The 22,677-nt window shown below is 45.7% G+C and overlaps 1 protein-coding gene across 2 annotated transcripts in view; it reads right to left on the reverse strand.

The window, feature by feature from the left end:
- LOC142587247 (xaa-Arg dipeptidase-like) overlaps window positions 1-17,323 on the reverse strand; it is a 147,298-nt gene extending 129,975 nt beyond the window's left edge. The window contains exon 1 of one of the 2 annotated variants that reach the window (XM_075698116.1): window positions 17,200-17,323. In XM_075698116.1, the coding sequence (XP_075554231.1) occupies window positions 17,200-17,239 (40 nt within the window). In that variant the 5' untranslated portion in view covers window positions 17,240-17,323. The remainder of the gene's footprint in view (window positions 1-17,199) is intronic. The other variant, XM_075698118.1, reaches the window with a different exon arrangement.
- Between the last annotated feature and the right edge of the window lie 5,354 nt (window positions 17,324-22,677).

Below are 22,677 nucleotides of genomic sequence, written 5' to 3' on the forward strand. Positions count from 1 at the left end.
AAAGGTAACTAAACTTTGGTTGTCAGAAATACGTGAGAAATAGAAGGCCGAACCTAGAATATCTTGTAACCACATTAATTATTAGGCACGAAGTCAGGAACAATACAGCATATCCTAGACGAAAATGGAAGCAAACTGGAAGGGGACACGGCTTTAAACTACGTCCGAAAAGTAACAGTCGAATATTTCCAAGCCAATGACGAAGTTGTAGTTGAGGAATAAAGGCGTATGAAAGAGAACAATATGGAAAAGGGGCTGGTGCTGAGAAATTTAACTGGAAGTGAGCTGAAAAGAATATTGCTAAGCGCACAGGCCACAGGGCTAGACGACGTTCCCGTTAGGCTGATTTAAGAACTAGGACCAAAAAGTAAGGAAGCTCTGTTGAAAGCAGTTTAAAGAAGTCTAAAAGATAGAAGAATTCCAGACAATTGCGACGATGGAGAATGAATTTAATTTTTAATGTTCAGGGGAGAAAGACAGAATTCACTCATATAGGACGTTGACTATTACATCGGTAATATATAGGTTAGCAATGCAGACAATCAAATTAAAGCTGCAAACATAGGCAGAGAATAATTGCCTTTTGGGAGAACTGCAGAATGGCTTTAGAATACGTAGCCGTTTGGATGATAACGTATTGTCCTTAATCAGTGTATTAAAACATCAAGAATAGATGTTTTAGATAGACATAGATGTTTTAGATAGACATAGACATAGACATTACAGTAGTGTATGACAACCTAGACCGCAACAACATCTTGTGGGAAATTCTGGAAAGGGGAAGCATAGGCGATGGTTGCTATAGCTGTTCAGAGAGATTTACCTAGAATATTCCGTTTGTGTTGACTTGGAAGTAATGAGGAGCGAGGAGAAAGTTGATATCAACAAGGGACTGAGGCATGAGTGCCCTTTAACCCCACTGCTGCTTATGATGTACATGGTGAGGAGGGAAAGGGTGCTAGAAGGAAGTAATATCGGGTTTAATCTTTTTTGCAAACAGGCGTGTACAGTAGTAGAGCAGAAGTTTCCAGGTTTGTTTTATGCAGACGACATTGTGTTGCTAGCTAACAAGCAAAGTGATATGTAACGTCTGGCTAATATCTGTGGATAGGAAGGCGATAAGTTAGGTCTGAAATTTAGCGTTAGAAAATCAGGTGTTATGATATTCAAAGAAAACTGAGCACAAACACTGACAATATAGGGCGAGGAAGTGCCTCGCGTAAAACAACATAAATACCTTGGTAAATGTAAAAGCTAAGGTAATATAAATATGGAAACACAGGGAAAAAACAATACAGTAAAGGGAAGAAAAATGCGGCTATAATGAGAAAGAGGGCGCTATGGGGATACAATAGGTACGAGGTTCTCTGGGGTATATGGAAAGGTGTAATGGTTCCAGGACTTACATTTGGAAATGTGGTTGCTTCCTTGAAATCAGGAGTACAATCAGGACTCAATGGCAACTAAAACTCAGGGGGACGCCTCGCATTGGGCGCTCACGGTAAGACTACAAATGAAGCTGTGCAGGGTGATATGGGACAAGCTTTGAAGTGAGGGAAGCTAAGAGTAAAATTAATTATGAAAAACGACTGAGGAATATGGAAGAACGTAAATGGGCTTGGAGAGTGTTCATGTATTTGTGCAGGTATAACATAGGTTCGCAGTACAGGAAAACAACTAGAAAGCTTACAAGCGAGCATGCGGCCTGTATGGCGAGCAACACAGCAACAAAAAAGGTCAAGCAGAAAGTAATGAAGACTGAGATAATCTCATGGGTGGCGGCAATGAAAAAGAAACCTGCTGTCAGTAACTACTTAAGAGGAAAAAACGAAATCAGGAAAGGAACAATTTATGATAACTCAAAGGGAAGCTCATTACTTTTCGAAGCGATATCAGGTTGCCTCAGAACACGCATTTATAAAGCGAGGTATAAGAAGGAAGAAGAAGCAGGTGCTTGCTGCGGTAAATCCAGGGGAACGATGAAGCATATTGCATTATAATGTAAAGATATCTGCCCAGCGGTCTATTTGGGAAACACTGGCCTCCTTGAAGCCCTTGAGTTCAGCGAGAGCAAGGGGAAAGTAAACATGTCCGCAATAGAGATTAGTAACAGTCGATAGGAAGATTGGTGGAAGTAAGGAAACGACAAACAACGGAAGCCTGCAAAAACAACGTTCACAATCGGCGTGCAGAAACTTTGGTAATGGGAATTCACCGTCGGTTTTTCCGTTTTCTTTTTCAACTATAGGTAGGACATTAGGCAATAAAATAACCAGAGCTTGGTGGAGCAACACACCACCCTGTTTCAAAGTGTACGCTCATAACATCAGATAGAGAGAGAGGGCTACGAGCGGATTGTCGTATGAGAACAGGAGGCGTGTCGTTTCTTTGCTGAAAAGATACGTGTGCGGTTTGCACCAGTGGTACAAGGTTGGAGTCAACAGCGGAGCTTGGGATCATCTAGCTTGTGCGTGGCTTCCCTAAGTTGTTTATAGGTTTTGCGAGGTTATGCTACGTTTTGCTAACTTGTCTCGGCGGGCTTGAAGCTGGAAGTTTTCGAGCAGTCGCAGACCGGGATCGCTGTCTCAGCGACGCCGAGCGTTCAGGCGCCGATTCTCGCACTCCCCGGACTGAAACTCGGTATCCTCGACTCTGCGTCGCCTCTTCTCAGCCGCAGCTTCGGCGCGGTGTTCCGGATCAGCTTGGCGGCGACGCGTCGCTTCTCGCTTGTCAGTACGGCGCTCTTCCTGGTAAGCCGCTCCTCCTTCTTCGGGCGTCCGTACTTTCTTCGGTCTTCCCATGGCAGCAACACTTACGCACGGAGTAGAGGAAGCGAGAGGTGTGTCGCCGCGCCGGCTGTTATGTTTACTCGCCTGTGACGTCACGACACCACTCTACGCGCGTGGGGTGCAAGGAGGTTACGTCGCTCGGTGCTCCCGCAGGTGGTTGCTAGGCAGCGCGTGGTGGCGCACAGCTGGGCTGAGTTTTCTGGTAACGCTCCGCGGCGAAACTGAAAGGTTAAACAGCTCCGCTGTTAAAATGTAGCTGTTTCACATAAGGGCGAGGAATTGAAATCAATAATAAAGTTTGGCGTTGTGGTGAGGCGATGTCACAACACTGGCAAGTTGAGGAGTGCGGTCAGTGGGGTTACCGTTGCTGCACCTATATGGGGCACGAGATAAGACCGATGGAAAAGCGTCGGTGCTTGTAAGCGCTCAACGGAGGAATCAGACATATTTAGGTCGACATTTACAGTCCGTGTCTCTTGGACCGGTATACGCAACACAATGTGTTATGCGCCCAGCTGACCAGATGGAACGCCCTATGTGTGGGTGCGCACAGCAGGGAAGGACACAACGCTGCTTAGGCTTTGGCAGAGCCGATTGAGCGGAGCATCGGGGAGTGTGTGCGTGGCTTCGTCGTGCTTGCAGTCAAGCGCACTACGCATCTCCGTAGGACTCCTAACCCTCCACGTGCGGGCCCACATTCGCCGCGGGCTTAACAGGACAGTGCGATATGGACAGACGCGTTCCCTGAGCGAACACGTCTGGAATCTCCGCATGGAACCTTGTCACCGCGCTACCCACCTTAACCGCGCTGCCGCGGCCGCGGCCATGTTTGATAACGCGGAGACAAGTGATGATTGCCCTTATGTGACGAAAGAAAATGCTACTTGCCAGTTCTAGTTATTTTTTTCTTTTCAAAGAGCGCATTGGCATTACTCTTGACAACGATGCGGGCGGTCTAAAAGTTTCGTTGTCGCTCGACTATGCGTATCACGTGCTTTCGCGTTTCAGTGTAATTTCGTTATTGCTTAGTGCTGCACTGGTTTTGCTGCCTCGCAAAACTCGCACAAACTGCGACTAGCCGAAAATTCCACTTCCATGTGATGTCCCGGGATGTCCGAACTGTCCACTCCACTTGACCAAAAGCAGCGGTAGCGGCGAATCCACCACTCCGTGTTGGCTCGGTTTCTCCACGGCCGCACATTTGCGTTTTGTGCAAAAATGCCTACCGCCGTCTATCGGGCGCCGTTTTACGGCCGCAATGACTCAAGCTCGAAAATTCAAAAACAATGTTTGCTCACGATAGACGCAGATTATGCGCGGTATGCGAAATACCATGGTAAAGGAGCGTCGTATTCGTGTGACGCAAGTGTAAAGTTATGACAATATGTCTGTCAGTAACCGGTCTGTGCCTCGCAACGTTGGGTGCTTCGTGCTGGACGGAAGACGGCGCGCTTCCTCCCCGCTCCACTTCCTTGCGCGCAAGATCGAGCCGCCGATCATCGGCTCCACTCGCACGCTTTCGCTCGCACATACAGCGTACGGCCCGTGACGACGGTGTTATCGCCCTTAGACTTTATACGGAGCATCGCGGCGACGCCGACGCCGGCGGCAGAAATGCGCCTGGAGCGTCCATATAATTGCTACCGCAAAAATAATAAACATTGTGTGTACGTGATGTACCTTTCTTCTAATTCGGAGATAAAAAGAAGTCGCCATTTCGCCTGAAAGGCGAAGCATTGTTTGCGATAGCAAATCAGTAGACAGGTACATGAAGTAAGGATTATAGTTTTATCGGCCGGTTAAACTCGGAAAAGTTCTGTTATTAATTGAATTAACAAGTATAAGGTCCGCGCGCAAAGGCAAACGAGAACACATCACACTTGATGACCGCGGACACTCACTGTCAAAACGCTGGCGTGAGAAGCGCGGCGGCAGCAGCGGCCGAAGTTACCTTCGTGCTCTCCCTTCAACAAAAAAAAACAGCGGGCAGTGCACAGGACAAAAGTATGAGCCGTCTGCAGATCTATTTCGAGATGGGGCGGCACAAAGTACGCAGTTGCTGGTGGAGTAGAAGCCGCTGCCCCCCTCCATCCCACGCTTCCTCCCCACTTTTCTCCCTTTCGAGCGCGAGATTCAGCCAGGATAGTCAATTGACCTTGCGCCCGGTCGCGAAATATGCATTTGCTGCCGGAACCCAACACCGCCGCTCCTCCCTCTCTCCCATGCCTCCACGACATTTTGCGCGACGGAAGACGGTGAGTTTGCTCTCCGCTTTCTTCCTTCGCGATCGGTAGCACAACTCGCTTCCTTTCATTCGCACATATAACATGCGGCGCGCGACGACGGTGTTATCGAGCTTGAACTTTATAGGGAACATCTAGGCGACGCCGACGGGAGAAATGTGCCTGGAGTGTCATAAAACTGCTATCGCAGTAAAGCGAACAGATTGTTCTTGATAACGTTCTTTCGTTACAGCTGTGACGAATGGTTGAAGACCGTTTTATTCTTTGGGACGAGTACAACTGAAGAGGTATAATTAGGCTGAAATGATAGGTCTTCTTTAACAAACTGCAATGTTCATAACGAATTTGTCTCAAGCGTAGCTACGAAGAGAGGAGGTGCAAACCTCCAAAGTAAAAGGGACTTTCCATGTTCTTGTCCTTCTGCCTTTATATCGGTGGTTCTAAAAACTTCAAAGTGAGCATCGTTTCAAAAGCCTGAATCACCATATTGATCCAGCTATACAAATGAAAAGTGTTCAATATATTTATTTTCATTGCCTGCTTAACACGCTCACCGCACTACTATGAAAACTTTACATGGCCCATCGTTTCTCAAGGGGTTCACGCAGAGGCCGACCTCTAAATTTCTCAACGTATGAAGAGCTTGACATCCTTTTCATTCTTCCGTACATTGCAACACATGGCATATAAGAACCGTAGTAATGAATACTGGTGTGATATAAGATGCGTGAGCTTGCCCGCTAAGTTGCTGTGGTGTTAAATGTCACGAAACGGAAAGGAATATTTAAGTTATCTTTTTTCCGAGCATGGGATAAGTAATTTAATTTCCGTTATCTTAGTCGCCTTCCATTTCATTGGATTATGTTGGCACAGTCTGTTTGTAAACAAATAAAAAAATTGATCATATGCACTTGAGGAAGGGAAGTGCATGCGACAGGACCGGAATAGAAGTGTTCATCTTGGCATTAACAGCGCAAAACGTAGACGGGACACGAGACGAGAAGACGACACCACAAACGCTGTATGGATGGAAAACCAACAAGCCCAAGCTGCAATTCTAAAGAAGTGTTCAGTTCTCCTTCTGAACCAATCAGTTGCGAGTGCCACTGATTAGTGTTGCTGTACCGCTGAACGATGCTAAAGTTCTTTTCATGTCACATACGTACGTAAAGGTTACTGAGATATTGAAGTATGCGCGTTTAAACATGTCTATTTTTTTTTGCAGCGAACTCAACGTGCATAAAACCACCGGCAAATGTATCTAAGGAATCTAGCGGATCCTATCCTTACTATTTTGATAGTCAAGAAGGCGCTTGCTACTCACAAAAAGGAAAATATGATGACTCGAAACAAAACCAGAACCATTTTAGGAACATGACAGAATGTGCAGAAGCTTGTTCTCCTGAGTACTAATGATCATGTGTATTGTTCTTTTCCTTCCTTGTATACATTCGCTTAAAATAAACTAGAATCTGGCAATGTCTTCTGTTTGTCCTATATTTATGACGCTTTTGTTAAGGGTTATGCTTAGTCTGTCACATAATTTTTGTAATAATAATTTGGATGTACAATAGTAAAATTGCCTGCTTACGCCTTTGTAACACGTCTAATCCTTTCTTGCTTCCGGATGGCACGTTTATCAGACCGGCCCACAGCTTCGCCAGAACCGGCCATGTGAACTTGTTTACCCACCACGGGCTTGTGCAAGCTATCTTATTTTACTTTCGCACTGCGCGGAACTGCAGCCTTTTCCCAGTTGTCATCACCACTGCAACTGACTCTGCGGCTTCTTTCAAATACTTTCTTGCCATTTAACCACAATCATCACATAGTTGGCCTTCAGCACCATTCATTATTCATGTAATCCCCCACATTGGGATATTTGTTTTCTCTTCGGTTTCACTTTATTTAAGGTGTTGCCTGATGAGATGCTGCAGACGCCTGGAGGGGCATCTTCCCTCTCTGTTCGCAACAAGTTCACGACGAAAAATTACAAAGATAATGTTCAAACAGGGTCTCTTATTGCGCAATGATTTGAACAAATGTTTCTTCAAAAATCTTAAAAGGACTCTCTCGATGTTAAAGTTCAAAATTAATGCGAAGATATTATTTTCATATGAAGACAGCAACCTATCTTGATACTTTTAAGTTGGTTTGCAACAAACGCGATATATAGGCAACGTAATAAATATTGAAAAAAATCAAATCAGAACAACCTGTTCTATATCACAACATCTAAAAGCGAAGCAAAAAACAACACAAATTTAAGGGCAACATAATCACAATAATACAACACAGTAGTAAATGCTATCATTTTCTATAAAAGGGCCAAAATTACACAATGATGCTCACAGTGTAACGTGACTAGGTATAACATAGATTCTAAAAAGATGTGACAATAACAATTAAATCAAAAATCCCCTGGAAATTCATAGGAAAGAATGTAGATACCGCAAATAAACCAATAAACGCACGTGGCGATGTTATACTTGATGTTACAATAAGGTATAGTTACGTAGTTAGGTGTGAAGTAATTGACAATTTTCTACGGAATGTAGCTGAAAACGCTAAAAGCAAATTCCACAGCACACCATTTGGAAAGTATTGGGTATGTCGAGGGATAACTCGGCAAGGATACAGTGTGGTTTGGGAAAATACTCTTGGAAAAAATTGTGTATGTGAGTGTGTGTGCTTGTGTGCTCGAGTCTCCTTCGCCGTGAAAAATATCCTGGAAGATTCAACATTGAAACTATCTTGCAATGTTGATGCTTGACTGTGAGCGTCATATTAGCATTTGCTCTCGCAGTCGTTGGAATGCTCATAGGCGCAGTTATTTACTAAGCTTGGCACTAAGCGTCATGTAGAGCTGCGGAGGGTAAACTTTGTATAGGTGCAAAAAGATTCACACCCAGAATGCAACTTAATGTCCAATCTGGTTAAGGGAGCAAACATACGAATTTGGAAGGAAAACATCAGCACACACGCATGCAATACAAGAGAGAGAGAGAGAGAGGAATATAGGAAGGCTGGGACCAGTCAATAGTCTTGTAGGTTACCCTACGCTGGAGGAAGGGAGAAGGGGAAGAGAGAGAAGGGAGAGAGAAGGTGTAGATATGTGTACGGACAGTACTTGAGTTAAAGCCGCTCTCGCAAACTAGACGTTCTGAGAAAGCACAAAAGTGCCTTCACTGCCTCCTGAGCCGATGATCGGTGGGGACGGTGCTCTAGTAATGTCTGTTCACTCAGAGGATGATCATCGAATTTCCTCGATGCATTGGACAAAGATTGTCTTTGTGTTTGAAATTGAGGACAATGGCACAATAAGTGGTCAATGTTCTCTTCGCATCCGCAAACATCACACATAGGACTATCAGCCATTCTAATTAGTGCTGAGTAGGCATTCGCGAAGGCAACTCCAAGCCACAACCGACGCAGAAGAGACGCTTCGCGTCGGTGCTGACTGGCCGGAGGTCTGAGTTAAAGTGACGGGTTTAGTCTGTGCAGTCTTGTGCGCCTTTCATGTGCGGTATTACGCTCTGCTAAGGAGATCTTTCGAGCTAGATTGCGAAGTTGTCTCGCGGCGTCGGTCCTTGAGAGAGGAATGGGGACGCAGCGGTCTTCTTGGTTTGACATTCGAGCTGCCTTATCTGCCTCATCATTTCCTATGATACCGCAATGAGCTGGTATCCACTGAAAAGATATATGATGGCCCTTTTCTATTAAATGATGGACAAGTTCCACGATTTCGCACGTGAGCATGCAATACAAAAACTACATATAAGTAATGGCCCGGGTACGCAATGTATATGTACTGCACCTTCAACGAGATACTCAACTAATCCTTACCAACCTTTCATATTTTTAAAATTACTCCACATTTTGTAATCGAAGGGAGCACATCAAAAGCATTGAACCCTCGCCAACATTTATTTGAAGACACATTCATCATAAACATTTACTAGGTACCATAGTGTGGGGATTTTAACGCGACAGCATTAAGAAACTCGTGTCGCAGAAAAGCTGGTGTCGTCGGCGTCGGGGGCGTTGCCCGTGAGCGAAAAATGGCGGAATGCAATTCATACATAAAGACAACTTTCACGATGGGCTGGGTGGGAATTGAACCAGGGTCTGCGGAGTGTGAGACGGAGGTGCTACCACTCAGCCATGAGTTTTTTTCTTTATTGTGGGCTTTGACATACACAAAAATACACAAAAGATAAAACATGGCAACAAGGATTTTGCTGGCAGGACATTAAAATTTTTTCAATGCTGCAAGTTAATCTAGCATGTCAATCCATGTTGGCTGTTCAGCGAGTGCCCAATGGACATCCCTGAACTGTACTACAGATTCAATGAATTGATCACGTGTAGGACGCGAATTGACATCAGCATTGTTGAACTGCGTTCTAGCTTTCCACAGACTGTGGAGGTCCAGGAGATTATAGCGTCATACGAAAAAGCCTCCGTTTCTACCGGTAAGAATCTTATTCCATGTGAATCTAAAGGTAACTCTATCTTTAAAGTCCTTTGTAGTACATCCCAGAAAAATATGGCATCCCAGCGATCTAGGAACGCATGCTCTATCGTTTCAGCTTTCTTGCATAAGAAGCAGTTAATGGACCACGGCACAAAAATACCCCTGTGATGCATCCATGCTTTAACTGATAATGTGTTAGTGTGTAGATTAAAGAAAAACGTTCTTGCCGAAGGGTGTACTGGCTTTCTTTTAACCATATTGAGGACATCTCCTGGGCCGCCACGGTTTTACATTCGGTAAATCGGTACAGGGAGCATAGTGTCCATTAGGTCCTTATACAGTCTTTTCCTAGTATTATTGGCGAGACACTGCACTAAAACCGTATACGACATTCCGTATGCAAGCGCGACTTCCCGCAGGTAACCTTTAACGGCACCATGCATTGCTTCACAGGAGCATACAACAAATCCTGGAAGGTGACGACATAAAAGCACTTGCATGACGGCACGAAGCAACACATCTTTCTGATCACGAAGGTACATGAAGCGCTCAGCCATGAGTTCGATGACTCAAATTGAGACAAAAGCGCCTCTAGTGAATGCGGTGTTGCCTTAAAAACGTGCCTTAGAAAGTTATACTGTGGTGTACATCGGTAATTATGAGCATGTAAATTGCAGAAGTCGCAGTTGAACGCGTAGCGAAGTACGTTTCCACTACATTTCTTCTGCGCTTGGCGCGCACGCAGAGCCACCTTGCGGCAAACACAGAAGACCCCCTCCTCCCAATGTACGGCGCTGCCCCGACAGCTGGCGCGCCACTCGCCCGCTTCTCCCTTTCGCCTTGTTTGAGCGCATTGGGGCAGTGCGGGGACCGGTGTGAGGATGCCCCAATACCCTTGCGTTCATTAAGTTTTCTCGCTCTCTCCCCTTCCAACTTCCAGCGTGCGTCACTCGAACCCTCGTGCTTAGGCGACGAGGCTGCTCTTTCCGCTCACAGCGCGATTCCTAGGTGCAGCGTCCGATGCGGGACTCCTCCGACGGGATCACTGCGCCGCAGCGCGTCCGGTGGGAAAGCGTCCCCTGCGATGTGTGTCGTGCTGCTGGCGAGGAGTCATGCGACTGTGTGGTGCTCCGAAGCGAGATTGAGGAGGATCCCATCGAGGCGTCAGCCCCATGATCGCATCCGCTTTCATGGCACGTCGCGGCCGGGCTGTCCGTGCCGATCACAACGTTTGGCTCGCGTAGTTCGCTTCTCCCTCCGAGACACCGAGTTCTTTGGTTCGTTCCGCTTGCGCAGGCACATGTTTCGTCTTTGTGTGATTCAAGAGCATGCCGGGCGAATGAGTGGGCGGTGCGAACGGGGTGCGATAACGCTATCGCGTTCCACTCTTGAATGCGAAGCTTAAGCGTCCTCCACTTTTGAAATGAGCTTTCGATTTCTCTAAAATCACAGGAAAGGTTAGTCGTGAGTGCATAGCACGCCCAATCTCTGAGATCGTCTGCGATTACGGTGCCCGTAGGCCTAATGAGACGCGTCCGCACAGGAGGGAGAATATCCCAACGAGATTGAAGGCAAACCTGTTGGCCTAACGCGTGATCGCTTGTAAATGTATGTGGTTTTAGTGTTTCCACTCTGCAGGCACAACAATGACAGAGGAGCAGAGGAAACGCGCACAGGATAAAAACTACTGGGATAGCTACTGGAAGCCAAACCTCTCCACAAACCTCGACTCTTGCTCCGTGATCTCGAGGCAAGAGATCACGTGCTGGGCTAACTGTTTCTACATGGAGCGTTCGGTTGCTAAGGCTGGCAGCGTGACGTAATAGCTTTTCCTTCCTCCACGGCGTCCGAATATGAACAAAAGGATGCTCACTAATTGGTTGTCTTGACTTGGGTACTTCTGGCAGGAGGCACCAAACGGCACCCCACCTTGAACGTCTTCCTTGCATTTGCTTTCCCGTACGTGTAACTAAATGTCTTGAAGGCACGCGCACTGAAATTTCCCGCAAATGTGCTTGCGTTTAACGTACGTAAGGCGACGAACGCTATACTAAATGTGTCTCTTCTCCAGACAAATACCACTGCTCTGAGGCGGAACCTTATTACGGTTCCATTGGCTTCACGTTATTAGTCAGAAGTGTGCTCGCGTCATTGGCTGTGAGAGACCGCGTGGCGGCATTGCAAGTTATGAACACGTCACCTATCTGTCAATAATATTCAAAGTGAACCCGTCGTCGCCTAAGATCAGAACCGGCGAAGAGGTCGTTCACTTTGAGTTCTGTTGCTGTGGCTTGGCTGTTGGCTTGCGAACCTGGCCGTTCGCGCCGGCCGTGCGACTTGCCCTTGTCCACGGCTTGGCGTTACACTTTCGGTGTCGACTATGGCTAGAAGTGCACTGCGCATTGGAAAAGGTGACGGATAATTCTTTGCACCTCCCTGTCGGCTTTCTATAAAGCAGACCTTTTGCAGGCTACACTACGACTGGAGGAGACACATGTGCAAGCGTACTAGTGGTTATTCCACGCAGAGCAAGGAATTGTGTGCTGCGGTTCATCGCAACCGCCATGCATGACTGTCGGAAGCGAAGTAATCGTAATGATCTAAGTCTAGGTTGCCGACACTGTCCACGACGTTGCTCTCGCAATTACTGTTTCGGCCGGTAGAAGGGCTAGGTCAGCTTTCCTGTGACCCCTGCTGTCGAAACCAATGCCAACGAGATATTTTCACGAGGAGATCGAATTCCCTGCGCTATCGCTAGCGTCCATAGCTCGTACATCCCCATTCACGAGCCAGAAAGGTTCAACACCAGCAGCTGAAGCGCTTATTTTGTTCGGCTTATGAAACTACAAAATCTGGATGGTGTTGTGACTAGGGCTCTGAAGATGTATGATGTGCGTTCCTCGCGGAGGAGTAAAAGAACATGAGGCTGGGTCTGATATTGAGGACGTTTTACACACAACTTTATATTACCTATTTAGAAGAAATCCAAAGTAGCAGCCGATCACTCCAGGCGTTCGTCACTCTTTTTATCCCCTGCGTGCTCATTGTTCAGTCGTCTCCCCCAATCCGGTATCAGGAGACCAATAACATCAGGTCCCACCAATCCGCAGGTTTGTTGCCCTTTCTCTCCGAAGGGAGCTTTGTCGGAAACACACGCACATCACTGGGCACAAACAGGGGATGAGAGATAGCCCACTGACCCCGTCTTCGGTGTGGACGCGCTAGTATGGGCGGATGACAAGTGAAGGACCGTCGCCTTGCTAATTGGCCAAACCTCTCCTGACATAGGTACTCCACTGGTGGCCATAAATAATGCCATCTGAGAACAATTTTGACGAGGCCGCCGTCCCGTTCCCCATAATTGCGCTATCCTTGAGCGGAGGTTGTCGAGGGTGAACGACCGATCACAATAACGGGGAGATTGTGTAGATCCACTATTTGGCCGCACTTTTTGCTCTAATTCAGGAGTGTCGCACTTTTGTCCTCGATTTCACAGTACAGCGGTCACTGTGAGCACCACGTTCTTTGATTTTACTTCGTGCAGGCAAAGCAGGATCCGTATATCGTAATGTTCAATTTTGATGTTGTGAGGCAGATAGCTAAGATAAAAAGAGCGCAGTGGCGAGCGAGCCATGTCCGAGCCGATGACGAAGGGCGAAAAAAAGAAGGAAAATTGATATAGTCTATTAGTAAAGGCGGCCTCAAGAACCAGTTCACGCTTTTGCTGCGCTCGCTACATAGGAAGTGCTGGCGGTGCTTTCCTGGTTCATGCATCGTGCAAGCTCCGGGTAGCAGACGACCTAGCGCTGCGCTTTGCCAATTTCCTTACGCTTGCGATACCACCTGTCGGCTGAGAATGAAAAAGAATGACAGTAATAAATTATTTCAAGCATTGTGTAAATTCCCGGAACCGCACGTTTATACTTTAAACCTTGCCATATTCCATTTATTTTTATTTTATGTTTCATTAGAGAGCAGAAACAATGCGAAGTTCTTTGAGCAGGGCCCAATACAATGACGCGAACATCACAGGTGGCACCCTCTCGTGCACTGGCCGCGTCCTCCCCTTCTTCCACCTTCGGCTTGGGAACAGCCTAATGAGTGACGCAAGCCCCGAAGTCAACCGTTCGCGTTCCGAAGGGTTATAATATTCCGCCGCTGGCTGCGTCACAAAAATGCGAACCGATGTCTACCAGAGCGAAAATTTGATCAAAGTGGACACGCGAGGGCGCGCTTCTTCTTGGTTCAAACAGCCATTACTGGCAAGGCGCAGCAAACGCAAGGGGCGTGGGCAAGTGCATTCGTGCGCGGGCAAGCGTATACGCGTAAGTGGGTCTTGACGATTTTAAAACGCCTAAGTTGTCTGTGAATGCCCTTGACTTACGCAGTTTACAACCTGTGTTGTACAACTCAAATACTTCATAGGCCTCTGACGTAACGACGGTTGTTTCCAGGTTCAGGATCTCGATAAGGATGGACCGACGGCAGCGTAAGCCACACCAGCGCGCAATTTTGATACATCATTGTAAGATTCTGGAGAAGAGGAGTTTTACTGGATTTCAAGGAAGCGGACACAAATGTTGTCTGGAGCGTGCTTCGTGATTTCGAGAAATGACGTGTCACATTCTGTCTGCAGACAGGGAAAGCTTATCGATCTCTTAATTTGAGTGTTAATGGGAAGTCATCACCCCCGAATGGAATGTGGTCCTTGATCATATTCCAAGTCAAGAATCGGCGAGGCAGAGTCATAGCCCGATCTATGTAAGAGTATGATTTATGCGTGAAGATTATACATTTAGGCTCTTTCTATTAAGTGGGCACGCACTGGACTTCACTGGAAAGTTTCATATTAGTCGAGATGTAGCGTCTCCCAGAAGGTATTATAGGTAATAAAATTACCAGTAATAACTGCGTTGTAACGAGTGTAACTAACATCAAGTTGTCGTTGTCGCTTTCTTCTTTGGAATCACGCAGGAATATTGCGTTGCTTTGTCTTCTGCCCAAAATCATGCATAATGTACGCCCATTTACTTTACCACTTGTTCGTTCCTCTCGCACATCTAGACGTCTGCATAATCATCTCAGTTTCCAAAGCATCTTCGGTCACACCAATGCATTCAACTGCTCAGCTTTGCCACGTCCGATTGCGCTGTGGAATGGTGTTCCTGATAACATCGCTGACATAACGACCCATTAACCTTCATACAAAAAATCTGTGCAAGATTTGGCTAGTACTTAGCTAAAAACAAGTTTCTATATTAGTTTTGTTGTTCCTAACTTCTTTCCTGTGTATTCATGTAAGCATCTGTGCTAAGATTGCTTGCTTTACAGTATACTGGAAAGCTAACAACTATTTGTTTATCTTCCATTATTTTAGCTTTACTTATTTCGTGTTCTTTGTTTAATATTTGAATCTCGTTCTGTTCATATTTATGTAACAAAAAACATGTGTTTGCTCCACACTTGTTATCTGTACCGCCCCCCTCACGCAATACCCCTTCTGGAGCCTGTGAGGTATATGAAATAAATAAATAAATAAATAAATAAATAAATAAATAAATAAATAAATAAATAAATAATGTAAGGTTCCGGCAGCTGGTCAAAAAAGATGGCAAATTTTGCGCAGCGTTGCCTGGCGCGAACAGGCAACACCGGGCCGTTGTGTTGCCATATTTTGTCCAAGGCATCTTTCCAGTGACAGCTGCTTAGTGGTGTAGCTAGCCTAAGCGCAGTTTGCATTTTATGGTATACCGACGTCTTCTTCGCCCTTTTATTAGAATGTGGGATAATACATCTAAGATACACGCCAAAAATTTTGCAAGTAAATAGGATCATAAATTGACAACAATTTCGCACCAAACGCAATCGATGACAGGGTGCCCGCTTGAACTCCTTTACTATCGCGCTCGTAATCCTCCTGCAAACTCCTCGATAAATCTTGTGTTCACAATGAAAATATAAAAAAATATATAAATGCATAAAATTTACACTCTGCATAATTAAGAAATATTGTTGGTGTTTTACACATTCATACGTCGCCGACCGATGTGCATCACGCCTTCGTCAAAAAAGTTTCTTGGTTAGGCCTAGCTACTCGACGTAGCTCAGGAACCATAAAGAGCTCTTTTTCGTTTTATATAATTTCAGTAGTGAGGAATAAATGATAGCGGTCGCAGTTGACTATTCAGTTCATATACGAAACCTGATAAGACACCCGTGCAGAAAATGCAGTTTTTCACAATGAAGCAAGCGCTGCTGCGCATTTGTTTGAAACCCCCGTCGTTACTAAGCCATATTATGCCGTTCGAAACTATTCAATCTGAATGACGTCGACAAGCATGTGTGTTTAGACAGGAAAAGAGAGTCTAAGTGGAAATATAAAGACATCGTTTGTTTTCTTTCAAGTAAAAACAAACAACAAAGCCTTTCTGGAAACTCGCATCTTAAATATAGCAAAAAACAGCACGCCTAACGGCTAAACAAGTACAGCGGTGAATTAAGCAAGCTTTTCGCTTGAGCAGAACGCAACACTCTTTGCGATGCTTCTCTCAAAAGCTCAGTTATAAACACGCTCGCCCCTTAAAGTTGGATGTTACTAGGTGACATTAGCGTGAGTAAATTTGTCACGATTGTCTTGAGTGTATTTACGTACCCTCATCCTTTGGATTTTATGTTCCTGTTACATTTGCTTTGCTGAGTGCCGGCTTGGGTATTTCGTTTTCGGTGTATATTTTGCATTTTTGCTTAAAGGCGGAAACACCTCATATCTATCAAGCATCAAAAGAAGTATTCGGTGCAAGCACACGCCATGGTGCTTCCTATCGTTCTTTTCCTTTGGTATTGCAAACCGTGCTTTAGAAGAACCGAAAAGTGGGTAAGCTGGTTTCCAGAAATGTATTTGCACGGATTCAGAGAAGTTCAAGCACGTTAAGCACCCCCGCCCCCCCCCCCCCCCCTCTTCGTACTTGCATTTCTGCTCACTTATCAGAATTGCAGTAAAGTTTATTTGTCTTCAGCGACACAAAATTCAAAAGCCACCCAAGTCGATCTTTGACTTGCGCGGTGATTGCTACTGATTGTTTTGTCGACACCTCCACTTTGTCGCGACGCGGATCGTTTATGGCGGTATTGGCTGACCCGACGACATCTGCTCAGTGACATTGTGATGATAAAATTTGCGGTCCTCAGTCGTCACTCGGTGTAGAATTACGCTCTATTATGCTTATTTTTGTTCTGCAGTGGAAGGTACATTTTACCTTCGTCTAAGGTGGTTGTACATATACGTGACCATATTAAGAAAGGCACGGATGGAGTCCAAAAATGTTTCGAATTAGATACGTGCGCGCCTTCGTCGAAGCCTCATCAATAAATTATTGAACCTAAAACTGGCTGAAAGCATCAGCCACAATAAATTACTCATTTCGTTAATACACTCGATAAACTTCAGCACATTCGACAAACACGTATTGAAGCTAAATTAGAAAGGAGTTCGCGCACTTTGCCAGTTACGTTTAATGGTTTCTGAATAAATTTGGCCGTGTATATTGGCATTTTCTCGCACAACTTTTATAAGCATAGCACCCTAACCAAACTAACGATGAAATTTAATATCAGGAAGTAAATGCTTACAACCGCTCCGCCTGATACACGAGATAAGTCGATCCAGAAGTGGTTGAGATAAGTAACTCACCAGTAATGCACAAGAACGATACAAAGGATAAGCGAAGCATTTTGACAAAGCTCGTGGGGCAGATTTTAAGGTGCGACTCATCAAAGCAGATATTGGAGTAGGTGCATTTGATGGGCAGTAACTTTCGCTTTTATATACATCGACCGCGGATGAACATCATAACAAAAAGTTCGTCATGAAGTCCTCTCGGGGATATTTTGCTTCATATTGTTGAAGTTCACCCAGGCAATTTATTCTTTCGTATTTTATTGCAACAGCAATTCTTTAAGATTGGCCGTACATTTACATTTGAAAGATCATGCACGCAAGACCTGTATTTGCGTGGCTGAACGGTGCGTCAGCAGTGACGCTCAAAGAAACAATCAATCTTGAAAGGGTGAAAAACAGGCGTCATAGCGGTACGACGCCAACATACCAACGGGCCAGAAAGGTCGCCTAGTGGATCTTATTGAGAAGTTTAAGCTAGGCGTAAAAACACGAGGAGTATTGAACAATCTCTTTCTACTTAAATTAAGAAGTTTCCTCCAATTATTGATGTAGGCGTAAGCTATGGCACTTCTGAGCGGCCCGGCTTGTTTCTTTCTTTCTGTGTTGCGCTGTACTAGTGTTAGAGTTTTAGAGCGCAAAATACTCTTGCGCTAGCAAACCATGCGGCGCCTCTATGGTATGGTATGGTATAGCTTTGTTGTTGTGATAAGGAAGATGTGGGCCCAGGCCTCAAACACACAGGGATGGCACAATGAACAAAGAGAAGCTTTAATACCACGGGGACGGGACTAGGATAACATACACGATAACACACACACAGTTCCCTACATGAGTGTCTGTCATGTATAGTCAAGCTCAGTGTCAAAATAGGAAGGCGTCCGATAGTGCGTCGGGATCACACACTCACGATACGAAGAGGCGCAAAGATGAATCCGGAGCGGCGAGTGGCGCAGGCGCTGGAGCCCGGGGCGGATGCCCGGCACACGACGAGCCACTCGCGTGTCACCTGGGTCGGGACGTCTGCCCGCCACAGGGTAGACCGTTCGGAAGGCTTAGCTGCACCAGAACATGTCGGCATCGGATGCTCGCCAAACAGTGGAGCAGGCCGGTTGAAGCCCAAGGACAGCCCGGCCTGCTCTGCGAGCACACCCAGGAACACCGGCCTTGGGTAGACGAATTGCTCGGCTCGTTCGGATGGCCAGCCCAGGCAACTCAGGCAGTTCGCATGGCTGCCGTCTCCACCCAAACACCAGCCCTTCTCTTCCTCCTAGTCCGTCGCCGCCGCACAGCAGTGACGCGCATTCTGCCGCGACATTCAAACAGTCCAAACTCCTATCACAATTGTCCTGCAGATCGTGAGTCTTCACGAAGCAGGCTGCGCCCACGTGGGAACCGGAAGGCCAAGCCTCTCGGCCGCATCGTGGGCCTGCTGGACAGCCCAGAGTTGGTCTGCCAGAAGAGGGCTGTGAAGAACCGCCTCCCATCTGGCCTAGCAGTTATGGATGATAGAGTATGACCATGCGCACCGCCAAAGCATGTGTTCTAACGTGGTTATTTATCCCCAATCGTGGCAAGTACCATCGACGTAAGTATCTGGATAGATTTTATCTAAGAGCGGCAGATAGGGATAAGTATTTGTGGGGTATGTATTCGGATTGGGATGCGGATACGGAGCGTTAGTGCTTGAGCTCTATTGATTCGCGCATGAGGAGCGAAGTAGGTTCTACGGTTGAGATAGTAGTGTTTAGTAATCTCGTTGTAGGCGGAGGGCGTATCCCGGTTCTCTGGGAAGCCGGCTTCCGATTGGTCGGGGGTAGAGCCGTGGGCAAGATCACGCCCAGCCCCGTGGGCCTAATCGTTGAGGTTGGGAGGAGCAACCTCTATCTGATCCTGATGTGCGAGAAACCAATAAATGAAGTGGTGCGAGATTGCCCTGCTCACAAGAAATCTGGGGGCCCGTTTGGAAACGGTGCCTTTTTCAAATGTTCTAACGGCAAGCCTTGAATCACTATAGAGGACATCCCGTGAGATATCCAGCAGGACTAATGCAATAGCCATTTGTTCAGCAATTTCCGAGTCCCTCGTCCGAACCGAGGCACCATTGGTGATTCCTTGCCGACCGTCGGCAGTGACGATGGTGAACGCCCGACGTCCCCTACAAAAAGCGGCATCCACAAACCTGACCTGTCGCTGATCACTGTGTATTTGCCTGACGCGGTTGGCCGCCCTTGTTCTCCTTCTACCGCGATTATTATCGGGATGCATGTTCCTAGGTATAGACACGACTAATGTTCTCACGAATCGACGGAGAAACTTCAGAAAACTCCTCCGCTATTCTATCGGGGTGATATCCGAGTTCCTGCAAGATGGATCTCTCTGCCTTCGTTGTAGTGAGGCGAGTTAGCTGTGCGCGCTCCTGGGCGTCTGCGTTACCTTCCAGAGTGTTATGAATGGCAAGCTGCATTAAGCGCGCTGTACAAGTGTATACGGGTAACCCTAGAAACCGCTTAGTAATCTTCCTAAGCTCTGCATTCAATTTATCCCGCTCTGCCCGTTTCCGTCGATGCATGGCTGCCAGCCATTTATGCAAAAAGGCACAGAACGAAAGCAGGCATTAATCGAAGGAGCTTATGCTCCTTGGGTCCATGATGCCGATTTGATACTTTCCGAACTAAACGAACGGCACTTTGTACCCCCTGACTCAACGATTATGCCCAAGATCTTGATTGAATCGACACTGGGTATGCGGCAACACTTTCTTGTGTACAGGTTAACGTCTCTGTTTTCTACCGATGTCCACCCCTTGGGCCTTCGACCGCGTTTCTTGGGAGTAAACTGTAGGAGTTCCGACTTCAAGGGCGAGCATCTGAGACCGGTGGGCTCGAGATAGGTTTCGGTGGTGTCCATGGCCTCCTGTAAGGCTCCCTATACCTTTCATATTTCGCGGGCATTCTTTGCAATCTGTAGAAAAGGACTACGTGAGACGTATCGTAAAAGAAACAGCTCGGTCGGCTTTTTCATAAGGTGCTTTACAACTCTGCTTATCATAAATGGGGTCCTCAGGCAATAAACAAAAAGTTGGGCAAATAAACTAAATTAATCGAGTTATGCGGAAAACAAAAATTGTCTGAGTTACTATGGGTTATTGCTAATAGAATGCTTTCGGTTCAATTCGCTTCTGACGCGCGTTTCATCTTTAAATTCTTGGCTCAAAATATGTGGGACACCCTGTATATATCACTCCTGAAGGCCTGGCAACAGCCATTGATTGCCTTCCTGGAAATTATGCACCTGGGCCTGACTACATATCCCCTAAGCTACTTAACGTACTAAAGCCACAAGTAAGTCATAGGTTAAGTGCTGTGTTTCAAGAAGATCTCGACACAGGCTGCATACCCGACGATTGGAAGGTAGCCCGCGCAATCCCTATATTTAAATCGGTGACCGCTCTAACCTGACCAACTACAGGCCAATCTCGTTCACTAGTTTCGGCAGCAAGCTACTCGATCACATCATTTCATCGATAGCCATGAAGTACTTGAAGGAAAATGACTTCTTTTTTTCTAACCAGCATGGCTTCCTGCGCGCGGTCGATCTTGCAAAACGCAATTATTTGAATTATTACTGACATTCACATTGCTGTACATATGCCAGATTGACGCCGTTTTTGTGGATTTTAGAAAAGCTTTCGACAATGTCCCTCACGCTCGGCTAATAAAAAGATTGCCAGGCTAAACTCAAACACTGACGTAATCATTTGGATAACTGAGTTACTAACTAACCGCTATCAAACCGTCGTAGCTAACGAGAATAATTCCCCATTAGCACACGTGAAATCTGGAGTGTATATATTTATATAGATACTGTTTATATAATATAATTATATTTCTGATATAAATTAATGATATTGTTAATTTCATGACTTCCACCGTAAGGTCATTCGCGGATGACTACGTGATATATAGAAAGGTGACTAACACTGAAGTTGCTAATAACTTGCAGAACGACCTTAACAGGCTAGATAAATGGTACCAGGACTGGCAGATGGAAGTCCAACCTAAACAAAACAAAATCTGTTTCTTTAACTATTGTTATGAGCCCAATAACGCATCACTAAAGACTGAATAACAAACCAGTTGAACATGTATCCAACTTTATATACATCGGTGTTCATTTATCGCCTGATTTATCATGAAACTTGCATATTGACAATATAAATAATAATAATAATATTTGGGGTTTGACGTGCCAAAACCACTTTCTGATTATGAGGCACGCCGTAGTGGAGGACTCCGGAAATTTTGACCACCTGGGGTTCTTTAACGTGCACCTAAATCTAAGCACACGGGTGTTTTCGCATTTCGCCCCCATCGAAATGCGGCCGCCGTGGCCGGACACTATAAATAGCAGCGCATTTACAACACTCGGATTCATTAGGCGTAACATGCATTTCGCCAACTCTGCTTCGAAACTTTCAGCCGAGAATACACAAGTCCGCCCTAAAATTGATTATGCTTCAAAAATCTGGAGCCCGCACAAGCGAAAGCTCATAAATAAACTCGAATTTCTTCAGAACAAAACCTCCCTTTCATAACAAAGCATTACCCTCGGACATCTACCATTACTGAAATAAAAATGGCCCTAAACTTGCCTTCTCTGCAATCGCGCAGACTGCTGTCACTTTTATCTCTCTTTCAGAAAATCTGTCACAGCGTTGCCCCATCTATCTGAACTTATCAAAACTGCCCAGCGACTGTTTGCTCGACTAGATCACGAATTCTACTTAGAACCTTCCTTCGCCCGAATAAACCTGTATTTATATTCACATTTAGACCTCGCTGTTCATCATTGGAATCTACTACCAGAAGATATTTTGTGAATAAGAAACCTAGAAGAAATCACTCGCAGATTAAGGCTTCATCTTGGTGTCTTAAGGATTTTGTGTAATTGTCTTAGATTATTTATGTGCTTATATCGACTTGTTAAAAACTCTATATGCCATGCACAAATTCGTTTAATTGACTACTCTTTTACGATGTGAATGCTCAGCCTTGTTGGCTTATTCTGGTATGGTCTCACTCTTAGCTTGTAAGATTTGTCTTTATAGTAGTTTTGCGTTCATTCATATCTATATATTCTTTTTGTACTTGATTGGTGAATTGATTTAGGGTGTGTATACTACCCCTCTCCCCCCCCCCCCCTTACGTAATGCTCTCGGGCCTTTAGGGTACATAAATGAGCAAATATATGAATAACTAAATAAATAAATAAGAAAATTGGCAGTGGCTTCGCTCGGCTATGCCAGAATATACGTAGTGAAAGCTAAGGCATAGCATAGTTAGCGTTGGTTAATCTTGATTGGAAGTCCAGGTTAGTCTGGTTGTCTAGCTTTGTTGCGGCGTTTAGCCAGTCGTTCGGCGCGTTATTCGTCTGTTTCCATGGCGAACCCGCGGTGGTTGCTCAGTGGCTATAATGTTGGGCTGGTGAGCA

This window comes from Dermacentor variabilis, chromosome 7 (assembly GCF_050947875.1).
Source record: "Dermacentor variabilis isolate Ectoservices chromosome 7, ASM5094787v1, whole genome shotgun sequence".
In the NCBI taxonomy this organism is placed as follows: Eukaryota; Metazoa; Arthropoda; class Arachnida; order Ixodida; family Ixodidae; genus Dermacentor; species Dermacentor variabilis.